This window comes from Dipodomys merriami, unplaced genomic scaffold (genome assembly GCF_024711535.1).
Source record: "Dipodomys merriami isolate MVZ:Mamm:240054 unplaced genomic scaffold, mDipMer1.0.p SCAF_3, whole genome shotgun sequence".
Lineage (NCBI taxonomy): Eukaryota > Metazoa > Chordata > Mammalia > Rodentia > Heteromyidae > Dipodomys > Dipodomys merriami.
Genome location: NW_027204492.1, coordinates 110273864 through 110293106, shown reverse-complemented (window position 1 = coordinate 110293106; position 19243 = coordinate 110273864). Strand labels below are relative to the sequence as shown.

At 38.7% G+C, this 19243-nt stretch overlaps 1 protein-coding gene and 1 pseudogene across 3 annotated transcripts in view; one reads left to right on the top strand and one right to left on the bottom strand.

The window, feature by feature from the left end:
• The window catches only part of LOC138840455 (serine/threonine-protein phosphatase with EF-hands 1-like), a 66471-nt gene extending 62669 nt beyond the window's left edge, over nt 1–3802 (top strand). For all 3 annotated transcript variants that reach the window (XM_070040782.1, XM_070040783.1, XM_070040781.1), the window contains 3 exons: nt 294–457; nt 2191–2275; nt 3214–3802. In XM_070040782.1, the coding sequence (XP_069896883.1) occupies nt 294–457; nt 2191–2275; nt 3214–3431 (467 nt within the window). In that variant the 3' untranslated portion in view covers nt 3432–3802. The remainder of the gene's footprint in view (nt 1–293; nt 458–2190; nt 2276–3213) is intronic.
• A 4986-nt stretch (nt 3803–8788) lies between these two features.
• On the bottom strand, nt 8789–10073 carry LOC138839273 (probable inactive 1-aminocyclopropane-1-carboxylate synthase-like protein 2 pseudogene; annotated as a pseudogene).
• Nucleotides 10074–19243: the final 9170 nt, after the last annotated feature.

Genomic DNA, 19243 nt, shown 5'->3' with positions numbered 1-19243 from the left:
GTTATACACAATTCATACGTTTTTTTTGTGTCCATCATGGGGCTTGAACTCTGGGCCTGGGCGCTGTCCCTGAGGTCTTCAGTTCAATGCGAGGGCTCTACCACTTGAGCCACAGCACCACTTCTGGTTTTCTGGTAGTTATTTGGAGATAAGAGTCTCACAGATATTCCTGCTTGGGCTGGCTTTGAACCATGATCCTCAGATCTCAGCCTCATGAGTAGCTAGGATTACAGGTGTGAGCCACCAGCGCCCAGCCAGACATGTTTTTGTTTTTGGTTTTGTGCTGTTGTCAGGAAAAATTTCAGTAGCCCAGTGGGCTTTTTCTATGGAAAACATTTTGGAGCTGAACTTACCTTGGAGAACCCTGAGTCCACATCTGGTAAACATAGACAGTGATGGAAATGTTGACTACATGTCCATCTTCCAGGATGTCCACATTGTAAAGTCTCTGGAAACGGTAAGTGTCACTTATAAAATCTGGTTGGAGGAAAAGAAGAAAACACTCTTTGGACAAACTCTAAGCAACTTAGCTCTTTGAAAGTTGAGAGTGGCGTCGAGCCTAAGAAAAAAACCAAAGAATGTCTCCCTGGTGATCTGTTTGGCAAATGTGTGTATTTTCTTTAGAATGAGCAACATGAAAAATGAAAGCAAATCCATGTTAGATATGGGATTCTTATTTTAACTGCTGTCCAGCATGATGTCAGATATGACATTCATTCTTTTATGCCACACACATTTGAAATATATCACATATATCCCACCATGTAATAACATTGCAGAAATGACCTAGTATATGCCTTAAAGAATTTAAAAATGGGGGCTGGGAAGAGGGGTAGAGTGCTTGTCTTGCATGCATGAGGCCCTGGGTTCGATTCCTTAGCACCACATAAGCAGAAAAAGCTGGAAGTGGTGCTGTGGGTCAAGTGGTAGAGCACTAGCCTTGAGCTGAAGAGCTGAGGGACAGCGCCCAGACCCAGACTTTCAGGCCCCATGACTGACAAAGAAAACAAAAAAACAGAATTTTAAAATGTACCTCATTAAAATGACAAAATGCCAGGTAGGGTGAGCAGATTCCAGTGCCTGTTAGTAGCATTTTGTCAACAATTACTTATAACATTAAGCTTGTTGATGCTAGGACTTGTGAGCATTTGCAGGGAAGATGAGAAAAACCAAAAGAAGGGAAATAAAATGGTGAGGTTGGAAAGCAAAATATCCCTAGGAAGGAAGCTTTTAACTTCAGTGCCATCTTCCCATACCGATTCAAATCATAGGGATTGGCTTGAAAAAAGCTGAGATGTAAATCGCATGTAATAGCTATGTGATGTTTGGTGAAGTTATTTTGCCTCTCTTGTTTCCTTGTCTGTAGGATGGACACACAATTCTGTTCCTATTCCTTAGGTTTGTAAAGGACCAAATGAAATAATTCACACAAAGCCGGGCGCCAGTGGTTCATGCCTGTAATCCTAGCTACTAAGGAGGCTGAGATCTGAGGATCATGGTTCAAAGCCAGCCTAGGCAGGAAAGTCCGCAAGACTCATCTCCAATAAACCACCAGAAAAACAGAAGTGGTTCTGTGGCTCAGGTGGTAGAGCACTCACTTTGAGCTGACCAGCTGAGGGACAGTACCCAGGCCCAGAGTTCAAGCCTCACTACTGACAAAAGTAATAATTCACACAAAGCTTTCTGTAAATGTTGGCAGTTGTTATTTAGTACTGTCTTAACTTTGTTCTCCTAAGGAGCACAAGAACAAGGTCTTCAATGTGATTAAAGATGATTCGGCCAAAGGATATTTTGTTCAATTCAAGTTTTATTTAAATTCCATGCTTGGTATTGGTGGACTTATGTATAGCTTAGTGGTAGAGCACTGCCTAGCAGGAACACAGATAGGTCTTGGGTTCTGTTCCTGCCAGAACACAGAGTGGGTGGGGGAGAGAGGGAGGAAGAAAAGAGAGAAAGGGGGGAAGAGGGAAAGAGAAAATGGATGGGAAGGAAGAGAAGTTGGTGGGGGATATTTTGTGTTTTTTACAATTGTTAAATTTGTGCTGTGTTGTTAATTCTTTTTTTTTTTATTATCTTTAAGTAGTTGTACAAAAAAGTTCCCATTCTACAAAACAGTATATGAATACAAGGTGTCTGACAACATTGTTACCATTGCTCCTAACCATTAAAAACTTAATGTTTTACTTTTAGGTGAAATCTTCTGTAATTGAAACTCTGTACAGGTACCGATCTGACTTGAAAATCATATTCAATATCATTGACTCTGATCATTCAGGTAAGTATACTTTCGCTAGTTCAGTAGTAGTAAATAAAACAAAAGCCAGTCTATTTTTACTTATTTCATTCTTCATCCAAACCTGATGAAACTTGAAAGGAAATGATGAACTTGTGTTTAACATTATTTGTATTTTAATTTGGCCACAAATTCAAGAATATAAAGTTCTAGTTGCATATGTAGTCATTGGTCTCACCGGGACAGACCTTTATATAAATTACCAGCAGGGATAAAACTTAATTCTATTTTAGACTCTTAGTTACTCCTGAAATAAAAAACATTCTTCAAATATTATTTCTGTTTGGGGGAATGAAAACTCATTTGTATTTAGTTCTGATTCACATTTACTTATGCTCAAACTTAAAAAGCCATCCGAGCTAGGAATCAAGCTCAGTGGTAAGGTACTTGCCTGGCATACATGAGGCCCTGGGCTCCATCCCCAGTACTGTGTATGAAAGTATCCATGCACACACAAATCACACATTCCTCTACTGCAGATATGTTTGGGCATCAAAAACCTCAAACAGTGAGTAATTGATCCATTAATTGCCACCTTCCAAAAGACCAATTAACTATTGTTTGGAATCCTCTTACTGACTCCCAGTATACCTTCTCTCTCTGCTTTGATTTTCTCTCTGATCTCCTGTGCCTTCTGTCACCCTTGGATTTTAGTTCTTGTAATTTTATACCATAGTCTTCATTGCCTCTCTGTTTCTTCAGTGTCTTCTCATGGTGGTATTAGAATAATCTTATGATTATTGCTAGTTAAAAATAAGATATTGTTTCTTCCACTTAGGATCTTATTCTCTTCCTTGTTCAGTATCTTGATGGTCTGGCATGTTAGAGAGCTTATAATTGGTACTATTCAATGTGGTTTCCCCACCTCTCTCTTAGGTGGATCTTTAAATAAATATTCAACACCTTCTCCTGTTTTTTAGGCATGATCTCCATTGAAGAATTTCAGGCCATGTGGAAACTTTTCAGTTCTCACTACAATGTTTGTATCGATACCACCCAAATAGATGAGCTCGCCCACACAATGGACTTAAACAGAGATGGAAGCATTGACTTCAATGAATTTTTAAAGACTTTTTATATAGTACATAAATATGACAAGTTGAAAACACCACACACCAAGTTTGCTAAGTTTAAATGAAGTTTCTCCTCAGGCTCCTTGAAAACAGCTGAATCCAAATTGCAGTCTTCCAGGATATTAGAAATCCATAGTTAATGAAAGCGAAAAGTGGACTCCAAATCACACCACAAACAGATGTACTGTATGAGTATTGGAAGTCCTCTACCAACTGTTCTTGTCAATAAGTTAAATATCAGCTGTTAGAATTTGCTCCCAATGTTAGGGCCCACTCATTGCCAATAAGAAATGAGCTTTGGGGTTCAGTAGTGGTTTCTTGGAGGTCTCTAAGTAGGAGACAGAGAAGATTTGAAACACTGCAAAAGATCCCACAGAGCCTTAGAGAAAACTATTGAGTGCAACAGTTGTGATGGACCTGAGGGGTGGGAGGAGGAATACCAAACTCTTAATGGAATAAACTATTTCCATCTTTAAAAGTGTAATCCTTTTTGGAGATTCCATAAGCCAGTGATCCTCAGTTGTGGAGAAACCACAATATGATGGTAGGCATAACAAATCTTTGGGGGAGAAACTGTAGAATCAGCCCTATTTTGCTTGTCTGTTGAAGATACAAAGTCAGTATATTCAGATTGATCCCTATGATGAATATGGCCTGACAATTTTGTTGATAAGATAGGATCTTGATTATCCACATACCATGTAATTTAAAGTTCTAAATGTCACAATGTAGACACAGGCCAGATCCTATTAAGTCTGTGTCTTTTTTTTGGGAGGGGGTCCAGTTGTGGGGCCTGAACTCTGGGCCTGTGCGCTGTCCCTCAGCTCTTCAGCTCAAGGCTAGCGCTCTACCACTTGAGCCACAGCGCCACTTCTGGCTTTTCTCTTTTTGCTTATGTGGTGCTGAGGAATCGAACCCAGGGCCTCAGGCATGCAAGGCAAGTGCTCTACCACTGAGCCACCTTCCCAGCCCCGAAGTCTGCCTCTTATACATACTAGAAATCATGAGCAAACTATTAAAAAATACATTTTGTCCAGGCATCATTGGCTCACAGCTGAAATCCTAATTACTCAGGAGGCTGAGATCTGAGGATTGCTGTTCCAAGCCAGCCTGGGCAGAGAAGTCCCCATGAGACCCTATCTCCAATAAACTGCTCAAAACTGGAAGTGGTGCTGTGGTACAAGGTGGTAGAGTGCTAACCTTGAGCAAAAAGAGCTCAAGGACATTGGCCAGGCCACATGACTGATTCTCTCTCTTTCTCTCTCTCTCTCTCTCTCTTTCTCTCTCTCTCTCTCTCTATATATATATATGTATATATTATATATACATATATAATTTTAAAACTTATTGAATGAATAAATTAAACATAAAAGAAGTAAAATGTGTACGAACCAAGTCAAATATTTCATGCATCTTTCATATGCATAAAATAGTCATCCCATACAGTTCAAACAATTATACATAAGTCATATTAGTAACTATGGAATAGTTCATTGAGAATAGATTGCATACCTCTTTTAACAGTATCTGAAAAGTTTTTTAGTTTAGACATTTTATTGAGGGACCATAATTTTTAGCTAGCATATTATAAAGAGGTTCTAGAAACGTTTTGTGGAAAGAAGCTACTACTCAGTTCTTCAGATCCTTCACCTGCTGCTACGCACTCCAGGAATAAAATTTACTTTTTAAAATACATAGCAGTTATTGGTGGTAAAAAACAATAAAAATTATTATATATGTATATACATCATATATTATTAACAGGATAGGCTTTAAGAAAGGAATGTGTTTAAGGATAAGAAAGATTATTACTGAAGCTTATAATAATTCATGAATATGAAATAACTGAAGGTATACATATATAAAGAGATTAATATTATAAAATACATAATGCAAAACTCAACTACCAAGTTCAACACCTTTGTCCGTAATATAGATTAAAATCAATGTCCAAACTAATTAATATACCTGCTCTGATACTGTGTGTATGTGAATATTTACAAGTGTGAATATACATATTGATACAACTGAAATTCAATTTAAGAAGATTTTTTTTTTTTTTTTTTGTCGGTCTTGGGGCTTGAACTCCGGGCCTGGGCGCTGTCCCTCAGCTCTTCAGCTCAAGGCGAGCGCTCTACCACTTGAGCTACAGCGCCACTTCCGGTTTTCTGGTGGTTTATTGGAGATAGGAGTCTCACGGTCTTTCCTGCCCGGGCTGGCTTTGAACCGCGATCCTCAGATCTCAGCCTCCTGAGTAGCTAGGATTACAGGCGTGAGCCACCGGCGCCCGGCTTAAGAAGAAATTATTTTTAAGCACAAAGACAACACAAAATATAAATACCAAGCAATAACAAAGATATTGCATTTTCCACTTATGACGCAATTAAAAATATTAGAAGCTATCCATATTAACAAATGAGAGAAACATAACTGTAGATCTACCAAAGAATGTAAAAAATGACAGGAATTCAGTTAGTAAATTTATACAAACATTTTTTTCTGTGAGTGTAGCAATACTGGGGCATCAACTATAGCATGTGTGCTGTCCCTTAGTTTTTATTTTGCTCAGTGCTGATGCACTTCTGCTTGAGCTACAGTTCCACTTCAGTCTTTTTGATGGTTATTTGGAGATTTAAGTCTCACAGTTTTTCCTGCTGGCTTTGAATCAAGATCCTCAGATTTCAGCCTCCTGACTAGCTAGGATTATCAGAATAAGCCCACTGGTGCCTGGTTTATGCCAAATTTAAATTTACTATTATTAGGTTTTAGTTCTAAGACTGGAACTTGGACTGAGTACTTGACATTTTCTCTCCTTGGCTAGTGCTCTACCAACTGAACCATGCCTCCAACACCTTAAACTTTAAACAATTTAAACTTCGGGCTCTAGTTGCTTGTGCTTTTAATCCTAGCAACCCAGGAGGCTAAGATCTGAGCATCATGGTTCAAAGCCAGCTCTGGCAGGAAAGTCCACAACTTTTATCTCCAGTTAACCAAATAAGCCAAAAGTGGAGCTATGGTTCAAGGTAGAGCAGTAGCCTTGAGCAAAAAAGTTTGGGGAGAGAGCCCAGGCCCTGAGTTCAAGCCCCAGGACTAATGCAAAAAAAAATTCAACTTTGAAAGAAATTTAAAAATTGTATACACGATGCCAATATTGTGTGTGTGTTTATGTTTGTGTGTTTATGTTTATGTGTGTGTATTTATGTTTATGTGTGTGTGTGTGTGCATGCTGGTCCTGGGGCTCAGGGATAGCTCCTTACCATTGCAAATCCTCAGATCTCAGCCTTCTGAAGAGCTGGGATTAAAGCCATGAGCCACTGGAGCCCAGCAATGCCAATTTTTAAAATCTAGATGGATATACTATTTCCTTTAGAGAGGCATAACTTACTAAAACAAACTCAAAAACCACAGGAGAGTGAGGAGGCATTAAACCATTCATGAAAAGGCTGGCTTTATAATTGGTATCATTGTGACCAGAGCAGATTTTGTCAGAACTTCTTGCATGTTTCTAATTAAGGTGTCAATGATAAGGATACATTATGAAAAATACATCATTAGATGCTTTCATCATTGTATGAACTTCACACTGTTCTTACACAAAAAAAAGAGCTATAAAGCCACTAGGCAATATAGGCAATATAATCTTATGGGACCAACATCATATGTTCAGTCTGTCATTGACTGAATGTAATCATGTGCCACATGACTTGCCTACTGGTCTTCTGTGTTTGGACCAGAACACATGCAGAATTTAGTACCTGGAATGGTTTCAGAACAACAGACCTTAAGGATAAGTGTTCTGTATTTGTCCTGGGTTTTCTGGAATTAGTTCCCAAGTATGATTAGATTTAAAAGCATTTTCCACAAGTGAAGAACATGCTCGTAGTCCTTGGCAGGAAGGAGACTGAATATTTGGTACCTTAAGAGTTTTTTAGTGAAAATATACTTGGTCAGGTTGGTTGACTACTACTCAAGAAAATTCCCGGCTGAATGTCTTCAGGAAGGACCTGAAAGTTTCTATGATTACCCTGAGAGAAACCCTGACTCCCATAGCCAGAGGGCTGAGGTTTCTGAAAGGCAAACCCCAAGTCTCAGAGGCCTGTGAATGGTTGAATGACAACACAAATTGAATTCCCAACCCCACAGGGTCTCTGCTGTGATCTGAATGTCCCCTCCAATTGTGTTGAAATGTGATTGCCATTGTAAGAGTTAAGAAGTGGGACCTTTAAGAGGCAATTGAGAGTTGGAGGCTTTGCCTTTATGAGTGCTGTTATGGAGGTTCTGTTTACAAGGGTGAATTTTGCCTGACTTTGTTCTCTGCTTCACCTGTGCTCGCTTGTTCTTCTGCCAGGGTTAGTGCAACACAAAAGTACTCACCAGATGTCAGTGCCAAGTTCCTAAACTTACCATTGCTGAAACCGTGAGCCAAATATATGTCTATTGTTTATTAATTATTCAGTCCAGTTTTCTGTTATACCAGCTGAAAGAATATGAAGTCTCTTTTGTTTAATTGAAGGATCATTCATGGGGAAGGAATGATATGAAGACCTATGGGCAGACTCTTGATTCACATCTTTCCTCTGTTCTACCTGTGCCTGAAGAAATTCCCTTTTCCCTTTACCAAAGGATCTTAACTCACAGGAAGTCACCTTGCAAGGTATCAGTAAATACTTCTTGGGACCTATCCCTACCACTTCTCTCTGTTTGATTATATCATTAAGAGTTAAATTTTACAAAGACTGACTACTAGTGATATGTAAATGAGAAAAAATGAAGTTCAAGTAGTTGCAAAACTTTTGTAGGATATAGGTGTGGTGGTATATGCAGATCATCACTGATCCTCAGTAATATAATGCTGTTGACATTTGTATCATAGCATATATTCATAGTAAGTATCCCATTGCATATGTATATGTTTGTGTCTACATCTGCTCTTGAGCCTTTATTTTATTTGTAGTTATTTTACTGTTATGAATAACACTGCTAAGAATATTCATATGTATACCTTTCTCTTTTTTTGAATTAAAAAATACAGTATTCATTAGCTATTAAATATAAAAATAAAACCATTTAGACAGGAACCTAGAAAGCTCCCTTTCTCCCTCTCCAGACCCTCTCACCCTAACTCCAATTAAAGAAAATCATTTTGCATACACAATGGCTAGCAAAGACTAAAACAATACAGAGCTTCCAAAGATGGCAAATGCTTAGCTTAAGAGGTTGATGAGTGAGTCAGATGAGACCATTTCTAGAGAAGTCACTATTAAACCATGGCCTTCTGAGCTAGAAGTGGCTTTCTGTGCTGGCCTGATGGGAGCTGCTGGTTGGGAGGCAGAAAAACCTAATCCTTCATGACATCCTCAAGTAGTTTCTCTATGCTATCCTACTTCTGCTCCTCTGGCCCCTAATGAAACTGACACATGACTTATTTTAGTAGGTTGTGTTTTTCTGCAAAGACAAGGCAGAACCAGCCAGGTTCCTTACACATGAAAGATTTGTCATGGGATAATATTAGCTTGCTGTCCAAGAAGTGGTGATGGAAGAGGAGCTCTTCAAATGTACTTGGGTAAAGGTAATCTCTCAGGTTGATCCACACATAGGGGCCAGAGCCACAAAGGAGAAAGGGGATCATCGGTGCCTCTAGCTTGCTAGTGATGTACTTGTGAGCTTCCAAGAGCTGGGAGTGGTTAGTGGGAAGTATACCTTGTGAATCCATCCTCTGTCCTAGAGATGTCGACATAGCTTATACTGGGTGATGCCAGAGACACCATGAAGGCAGCCAAAGGAGATCATGGCAAAGGCCACATGCTTAGTGTGAGTATACACAGTACCAAGGCAGAAGCCAGCGACACCAAAATCCTTACTGGTCTCCCAGATCACATGGATCCTTCTAGGGTCAGGCAAACCTGTAATGCTTAGAACACTGAAACATGGTGTCTTTCACTGAATACAGACAGCATGAAAAGTTCACCTATGATCACATGGAGACTATGCCTCTTGGCAAATAAAACATATTTCATCAATGAATCTTAGGGATTGATACCACCCATAGGATTCTGAGGGTTCGTTTGCACACCTCTGATGATTTGTCCCTTAACTGTAGCTTCAAGCAAGGCAATTTCCAACTTGTCCACAGTGAGATGAAAAAGATGGGTATTTTTAGAAGTGATCTTTCTGTCCAGGTAGAAATAAATCAATTCAAATTTTGCATACAGATGAGAGCTAAAAGCAAAGCTACCATAGAAGGGAGTCAGGACTAGAAAGACCTCTCCTGGATCACTCAGAACCATGGTTAGTAGAGAGAAGTAACCATTGAGGACAACCACATTTTCTGGATCAAGGTTGGAAGGTGCCTTGCAATAGTAGGTGAGGAACTGAGCCACTTTTGCCCAAAGGAACAGTTGTCTTCTCCACTCAGGGTACTGTGGCAAGACTCTCAGTGGAGTTCATGTCACACTGACAAAATCTTTCAGCCATCAGATCTAGAAGAGCTTGTTTTCACTGGTGCCAAGGTTGAGGAAATCCAAGAGGTTCTTGTCCTCACGGTATTTGTCTGTTTGGCAGGCTTTGTAGTTCTGGAATCTTAAGTGGTAAGAGTCAGATGTCATCCCCACATTTGGATAGGAAGTGGTAACTTCCAAATCACTTTGATGGAGACCTGGCTGGTTAGGAGCTTTATTTAACAAGTCCCTCTTGCCCAAGTGTGACATCACCCTAGAGTCTATAGAAGCAAATTCTCTTTGAACCCCAGGCCATGGAAAGCTTTTATACCACAGGTGGTTTACAATCTGGTTCATCAAGAGCTTTATACTTTCCTCCTGCTTATGGATGGCTTTAAAGCAACACTCTTCTTCCAGTGACTGACCCCATAGCTCCCTGGTTTTCAACTCCCATGAAATGCTTCTGTATGGTACTCTGTACATTCAGCATCAAATCCAACAGCTCATTGAAGATCTTGTTTAAGAGGACCAGATTGCTCATGGGGCAGGTTATCTATCTTGGCCTCAGCAGGCTAGCTGGAACCTATGTCTTCCTCTTTACTCATCTCTTCTCCAGCCTAAAATCCTCACACCCAATGAAGGTGTCCTTGCCAGTCAGTGCTCAAAGACTTGACCCACCGCTCTCCTCTTCTCACTAAGCTTGCTTTATACATCTTTCAAAGACTATGTTTTGATTTCTCTTGGTCTACCCTGTCTAACTTCAATTTCTTTTCAATGGGTTTTTTCTACATTTCCAAATTTTAAGGTTGTTCTTCTGTTCTTCAGATTCTTTGCTACCTTCCTATTCTCTGGATAAAATTCAAAACCACTTAGTTTGGTTAGAGAATTTGCCTTCTTTTTCTTTTCTGTATCTTTAGCCACTGTCTGTTTGAAAAGATAGGCATCACTCAGAGAATGAAGAGATTTTGAGACAATCTTTTAGGAACAAATGTTTCTCAGCCGTTGTTCCTAATGTTCCTTATTGCCAATCACTGACATTGGTCCCCCAGTCTCTGCCTCCCACATAGCTAGCATTACAGGTTTGAGCCATGTTCCTAGCTTAAATAAGATATTCTTGATTTGATGTATGACCATATTGGAATGTGCTCTGTGCATAATAGAAGCCTAGTATTTGTTAAATATTTAAACAAATTTTGGCCACAGGAGCAGGCATTCTGTTCTAGATCAGCGGCTAGAACAGAATTAATGGGAAGAAGACTTCAGTGGCTTAACATTTACCCAAGCTCTTCCCCAAAGCATATAAAATAGAGTTGTGTTGCTGTTACTTTATGTTCAGGAAAATGAGGTAGGAGCATGGATGCCTCATGTCTAATGCCATTTTAAAGATCAAATTACATGCTCCACTGAAGCAGTAGCTGTGAAGAAAAAGGAGTCTTTAACCTGTATGTACAGAATTCCTGTCCCATTGTAGCATAGGCAAACCCACTGATAATCCTGGGTTTGGAAATCTTTACAAAGTTCTTGGGCAATGCTTTTTTCTTTTTTTGTTTCTGTTCCTGCAGAACATCATTTAATTATTCTCAGGGAGTCTTCTACAACTCCTTAAGACTTCTAATTTCCTGAATTATTTGTACTTTTGTTTTCAGTTTCACCTAAAACTGCTTATTAAGTTTGTAAGTTAACCTGGAGAAAGTTGTTATTGTTACTCCATTGAATCTTCCTATCTACCAAGATGACACATATTTCTAATTATTTTCGATTTTAGTGTTCTTTAATATCTTTTAATGCTTATTTTATTGTCATTCCCATTTCTTTTGATAGTACTGGGCATTGAACTTGGGGCCTATGCTTGCTAAACAAGTGCTCTACCATTAGAACCATGCCTTTTGCCCATTTTTATGGGTATTTTATTCCCTCCTACTTGTGCTTCCCTTTGTCACTTGGGAATGTCAAGTCCACCACTGCTCCCAGCCATTTGTTGAGATGACATCTTCCATACTTTTCTTCCCAGGCTGGCCTTCAACCACAATTCCCTGATCTCTTGCCTTCCAAGTAGCTAGGATTACATCCCAGCCTATAATTTTATACTTTTGTTTATTTTTAATGATAATTTTATTATTTTTAAGTAGTCTTACAAAGGGATTACAATTCAACATGTCAGTTTATGAGTACAAAGCATCTTGATCAATGTCATCCCTTTGATCAATTATAATCTTTTTAAAAAGGATTTGTTTTTCAAATCTGTTTGCTCTTCTTCATAGAGTTTAGTTCTGTTTTTTTGATTTGATTGCTTCCTTGTTATGTTCAGTTATTTTACATGCATTTCTTTTATGATTCCTTTCTGGTTATTTTCATATATTAGAGTTTGGGGGACGGCTATAATTGCATTTTTGTTATATGTGAAGACAATCAGGTTGGGTGGCTTTCTTATGGCCTTTTTGATTGGTTTATTTTGAGTGCATCATTAAAAGTGCTCTGTGTGTGTGTGTGTGTGTGTGTGTGTGTGTGTGTGTGTGTGTGTGTGTGTGTGTGTGTGTGTGAACATTTCATGGTATTTGGGATACAGGAACTTCACATTTGCTTCTTCCTCTTCCCCTTAAGTCTTAGTATTTGAGGAACCACTAACAATTTACATAACCTGTTAGTCTGGATTTTTCTGAACTATGTGGGTAGAATAAAAGCAATGTGAATTGTGACCCTGTGGTTTTTTAATTCTCTGGGAGCTTTATTATTTTCCCACCCAAGTCCCTGTATCCTGTGGTCTCTCTTGTTTTTAAATCCTTTCATAAATAAAATAGTTCTTTGAGGGTCTTGTATTTATGTACCATTCTGAGTTTAATTTTCTACTCTCCAACTCAAGCCTTTTTTCTTGTGCCTGTGTGGGGCATTAAATCCCAAATCCTTAGGTCCTGGAGACAAATAACCCCTGTTGTCTTAAGTACTCACTCTTCTGGTTTTTCATTTCCCTCTTTGTTTCTGATACATAAGGGGGTTATGCTTATTATTTGTGGGTCTAGTTGTACATTTAATATAATTGTTTTTTATTTTATTTGGTATTTCTGATTATAGCGAAATGGTTTTCACATTATCTGAATCTGCCATATTGGTAACAGTGACAGACTTTATGTACCCGTTACTGTTTATTAGTAAGCTTTGTCCTTTACATTTTTTATAGACAGTGAGTGAATATTCATAATATATAGTGTGCCTGAATTGCATGATGTGTTATTTACTGGGTCTCCAATTTAAACCTTGGTAGGATTTATTTCTGAATTTCAACAATTATTTTTACATGATGGGATCATACTATGCAGTACAAAGCTCAAAACCACACCTTTTTCCTTTTACCTTTCCTCCCCCACTTTTAACATGGTCCTTCTTATTTCTTCCTCATGCAGAGAAACCTTAGATAATTTCACCTGTCTGCATATAAACTTGTACAGACCCATATGTCCTCATATGTGCATATATTTACACATAGTTACATATATTTACACGTAGTTAATATACATTAATGATATTTTTAGTTCTTTTTTAAATTTTTTGTCAGTTGTGGGCTTGAACTAAGGGCCTTGGCTCTGTCCCTGAGGTTTTTTTGCTCAAGGCTAGTGCTCTACCACTTTGAGCCACAGCACCACATCTGGTTTCTACTAGTAAACTGGAGATGAGTCTCATGGGCTTTCCTGCCCCAGGCTGGATTTGGACCATGATCCTCAGCCTCCTGAGTAGCTAGGATTACAGGCATGAGTCACTGGTATCTGGCTTTCCTTTGATTTCTTGATGTTTTACTTAGGATTTGCATCTCTGCTTATAAATGAAATTGAGATTTGAGATCTGTTATTATCATTGGAATTAGCACTCTCTTTGTCTGGTGTTATTATGGTCTGAACTCGAGGCTTGTTCTTGCTAGATGGGTACTTTACCACTTTAGCCCTTGTGCCCAGCCCTTCTTGGCTTTAGTTATATTTCATATAGGGTCTCATTTTTTGCCCAGGATAGCATGGAACTTAGATCCTCTTACTAATGTCTGTGTTCATCTGGGGTTACAAGTATACAACACTATAACTGGCCAGCATTGTCTTAATTTGGTTTGAATAAAAATAGAATTGTTTCCACCTATATAGGACTCTAAGCATTTATACACAGATTAAAGGAGGGTACCCTTAGAGGAGAAACCCAAAGGTGGAACTTCTCTGAACATTTAAATACTATTTGCTGAAATGAAAAAAATAGAATGATTTACTAAAAAGAATTGAGAAACTCTATTGTTATCCTACTGCCTGAAATAATTTCAGTCATAACTGTTCTAAGTGTAGACCCTGAAATGAGAATATCCACTTAACCTAGGTGCTAATAAAAAAATTTAGGGTACTACCCAATGCTATTGAACTACTGAATTTGAATCTTCACTTTAGCAAGAGATAAATGTAGAAATTCAATTCAAGAGAAGCAGGAGGGCTGGGAAGGTGGCTCAGTGGTAGAGTGCTTGCCTTGCATGCATGAGGCCCTGGGTTTGGTTCCTCAGCACCACATAAACAGAAAAAGCCAGAAGTGGTGCTGTGGCTCAAGTGGTAGAGTGCTAGTCTTGAGCTGAAGGTTCACAACCGACAAAAAAAGAAAGAAGAGAAACAGGTACAAGTATCATTTGACTCATTTGTCTGGTGAGTTTAGAAAAATCTCAGCTGTTGAGCAATGTAGTCTTGGTGCCTTTTTTATGGTATATTGAGACTCCCCATTCTGTGCAGTGGGTCTATTTTGGTGGCTTCAACTTTGCAAAGAAACCATAATTAATTTTTTTTTCAAATCTCTAGTGGTCTCTCATTGCTGTTCTTTCTTCTTCTTCTTCTTCTTTTTTTTTTTTGCCAGTCCTGGGGCTTGAACTCTGGGCCTGGGCATAGTCCCTGAGCTTCTTTTGCTCAAGGCTAGCACTTTACCACTTGAGCCACAGAGCCACTATTGGCTTTTTCTGTGTATGTAGTACTGAGGAATCGAACCCATGCATGCGAGGCAAGTACTCTACCACTAAGACACATTCCTAATGATTTACTTTTTTAAAATTTTTTATCTTTAAGTAGGTGTACAAAGAAGCTGCCATTCAACAAAGTAGTCTATGAATACAATGAATCTTGCTCAATGTCACCTCTTTCATCATTCTCCCCAGTCCATCTCAACTTCACCCCGTCCCTCAATTTTCTTAATTTGGTAGGATATGCATTAAATTTTATGATTGTATATCCCCCCTATTCATTTCTTTATTCATTCACCCCCTCTTCCCTCTACCCCCCCCACTTTTGAGTACCCAATTCCTGGTGTTTATTTTGTTGGACTGTGAGTTAGACTTTCTAAGGAATTACTTCATTTGAGTTCTTCCCTGAATCTATCATATTTTGGTTAATATACTTGTGTACCATTGGATATCACCCAGAAGTGTAGACTTACACGTTTATAGATTAATTCTAGCTTACACATATGAGAGAAAAATATATACATTCTTTGTCCTTTTAGACTTGACTTACTTAACTTACTTAACTTACTTATCATTCTTTCTAATGGACGAGTAAAATTCCATTGTGTGTTTATACCTACCTACACACACACGCACACACATACACACACACACACACACACATCACATCATGTTTTCTTGATCCATTTGCTCATTGAGAGGTATCTGGGTTGGCTCCATACTTTGCTATGGTGAATAGTGCTGCTGTGAACATGGTTGTGCTGATGTAGCCACTCTAGAAAGCAGTATGAAGGTTCCCCCAAAAACTAAGCATAGAACTACCCTATGATCCAGCAATTCCATTCTTGGGCATTTATCCAAAGATTACAACTAGAATACAGTAAGGCTACCTGTTCATTACTATTTTTGTGAACTGCTTGTTGTTTCCCACCCCCTCCTTGATCTGGCTAGCAAAGGGTTTGTCTCCACTGTTAATCTCTTCTCAGCAGCAGCATTTATATTTGTTTATCCTTTAAGCTAGTTAGGAGGGGAGGCTCTAATTCTTTTTTATTCACTTCATCTTTTATCTGTACTGATGCTCTGCTGATTTCTATTGGTTCATTATATTGCTGTTGTTCTAGTGTATTGAGCTGTGTATAGGTTTTTAATTTTTAGGTATTGTTTGAAATAAAGAACATTTTGAAGGCTATAAATTTTCCTATAAGCCTTTCTCCATAAGTACTGGCTTTTGTGTGAGTTTCTCCTTTCCATTAGTACTTAGGAAATAATTTCCCTTTTAATTTGCTCTTTAAGTGATTTCCAGGAGTGTTCCTTATTTTCCACATTTAAAATAGCCTGTATTTGAAATTTTCGCTCTTTTATTATTCCATAAATTTGTGATGCAATTTTTCGTCAGTTGTGGGAGCTGAACTCTGGGCCTGGGTGCTGTCCCTCAGCCTTCAGCTCAAAGGTAACACTGCCACTTGAGCCACAGTTCCACTTCTGGCTTTTTTTGGTTATGTGGTGCTGAGGAATCAAATGCAGGTCCTCATGCATGCAAGACAAGCACTCTACCACTGAGCTACATTCCCAGCCTTTGTAATGCAATTTTCTTTGTGGCCATTTTCCTGATCTATGACTGTAAATGTTTCACAACTATACAAGCTAAATGTATTTGTTTTCCATTTGAAGAAAGGTATACTATGAAATATTTATTTGGTCTTCACCTCATTTTCTGGCATATAAGCCTTAAATCCCTTTTGATCTTCTCTGTGATGTTTTCTTTTCCATGCTTATGAGTTAACTGATGGCAGGAGGTCCCCTAGATAGTTTAAGATTAGGGGTTGCTTTCTGGAAAGATCAAAGCAGGATTATAGGGTTTGGATTTCCAGCCCATCTACCAACTTGTTGGGAAGGGAGAAGGCTGAAAGTTCAGTTGTTCATCAGTGCCCAGACTTATTCATGCACATGTAACAAATTCTCCACAAAAAATCCTCAGGTTTGGAGCTTCCTATTAGCTAAATATGAGATTTTTTTTGTACCCATTCCTTCATGGCATGCTGTATGCATCTTTTAATCAGTATGCTGATGCACTCTACAAATTAATCAAATACAAAGAGCAGAATATGGGAATTTGGATTTTAGAAGATTGGCCATGAGTATAGATAAAACAGCCTTGAGAGTTAGGACTGGTATGTAAAAGGAGCATTAGCCTGTGGGATCTGACCCTATCTCTAGGGTAGTCTCAGAACTTATTGGATTATAGGGTACCCAGATGTTGTCTACTGCAGAGTTGCTTGCTTCCTTGGTGTGTGGGGAAACCCCACACATCTGGTTGGAGAATGGTTCTGTGTTGTATTGTAAGAGAAAATAAATTTGAGTAAGGCTGTTTGGGGCATATTATATAACAAATGGCTGGTTTTTATCAATTACTTTGTTCATGTCCTCACTATTTTTTGCCAGTCCTGGGGCTTGAACTCAGGCCTGGGCACTGTCCCTGAGCCTCTCTGTGTTCAAGGCTAGCACTCTATCACTTGAGCCACAGCACAACTCCCGCCTTTTTCTGTTTATGTGGTACTGAGGAATCCAATCCAGAGCTTCATGCATGCTAGGCAAGCACTCTACTACTAAGCCACATTCCCAGCACCCTCACTGTGTTTTTGCTAATTAGGGATAACCAGTTCTTCACTTGACGGATTCCACTTAAAGTATAAGTTTAAAAAATATTCTGTGTTAAGCCAGGCGTCTGTGGCTCATACCTGTAATCCTAGCTACTCAGGAAGCTGAGATCTGAGGATCGCAGTTCAAAGCCAGCCCGGGCAGGAAAGTCGGTGAGACTATCTCCAATACACCACCAGAAAACCGAAGTGGCACTGTGGCTCAAGCAGTAGAATGCTCGCCTTGAGCTGAAGAGCTGAGGGACAGAACCCAATCCCAGGGTATTTTTGCATTGTACTTTGGACACCTATGTTATTTAGCATACATAGCTTTATAACTATTCTATATTGTTATGTTTGTTATACTGACTGTCATTTTTGATACTATTTAGAGACTGTGTGTGTGTGCATGTGTGCATGTTCACACACAAATGTGTGTACGGTCCTAGGGCTTGAATTCAGGGCCTTGGTGCCATCCCTAAGCTTTTGTGTACAAAGCTATTGGCTATAACACTTGAGCCACAGCTCCACTTTTGGCCTTTTGGTAGTTAATTGGAGATAAGAATCTCATGGACTTTCTTGCAATATCTGGCTTCTAACTGAGCTCCTTATATCTCAGCCTCCTGACTGTTTACAGGCATGACAAGTTCCCAGTTTTGTGTATAGAGCGTTGAGCCTTAGATTCTAACTTTCGTTCTTTCTGCTTTCTTCTTGTTATTTTTTGACATTTTGTTTTGTACACCTTTCCTCTATGTAGCATATACCTGGATTTTTATTTTTAACTCTGGACAGTCTCTTTTAATGGGCAAATTCAGTTTAGTGACCTTTGGTAATTTGACTGTTATACTTTATTTATTTAGGGATTTTTTTCTCTCATTTTCAAGTTTAATTAAATGCCTATTTATTCCTTTTCACCTTTTGCTAATGTACATGTATAACACACAAATAGTTTTTTTCTTTTCTTTTTTCTTTTTTTGAGAAAGGGCATGATTCCTTAGCCTAGACTGGCTTGAAAGTCTGGATTCTCTTGCCTCTGCCTCCTGAATCCTGGGATTCCAAGCATGTGCCAACATGTCTGCCTGAGAAATAGACTCAGGAGATTTACTTTTTATTCCTTTTTAAAAATGTTTTATAAGCATACATCAGTTATATTTGGGGTGGGGGAGTTCATTATGGCCTTTCCATACATGTATACAGTGTATCCAGGTCCAATGCAAGCCCTTCATCACTCTCCCTTACCAAAACTCTCCCACTTGCCCTCTTCTAAAAGAATTTCAGTGTGTCATTATTATAGTTTCATATATGCAAATAAATTACTTCAACCATAGTCATCTTCATTCACCCAGTTTGCCCTCCTTCACCCATGGATATCTAACCTTCACAGAGACTGTTCTACTTTCCTGTCATTCTTTTTTATTAGTATTAATGGCATCAAGGGATTTCACCATGATATTTCAGGCATTCATATATTTTAATCAGAATGACTCTCCTATTGCTTTCACTTTTCTATGACTCCATCTTACATTGATAAACAGCTATCTTTGAGAATCATGCCATCTTCACACATAGTTGCAGTGTAATTCGGCATTATTCAAACTCCATTTTTTCTTTCCCTTTTCCCCAACTTCATCACTCTAAATAGTCTTACAGTTAATTTATGTATGTATGTAGATATATGCATATGTATGTCCATAAATATATATGTCCTTTGCATCTAGTTTGCACAAATGAGCAAAACTGGTGATATTTGGCTTGAGCTTGGCTTATCTCACTCAACTTGATGATTTCCTGCTCTATCAATTTTCCTGCAAATGACATAATTTCATTTTTCTTTATTA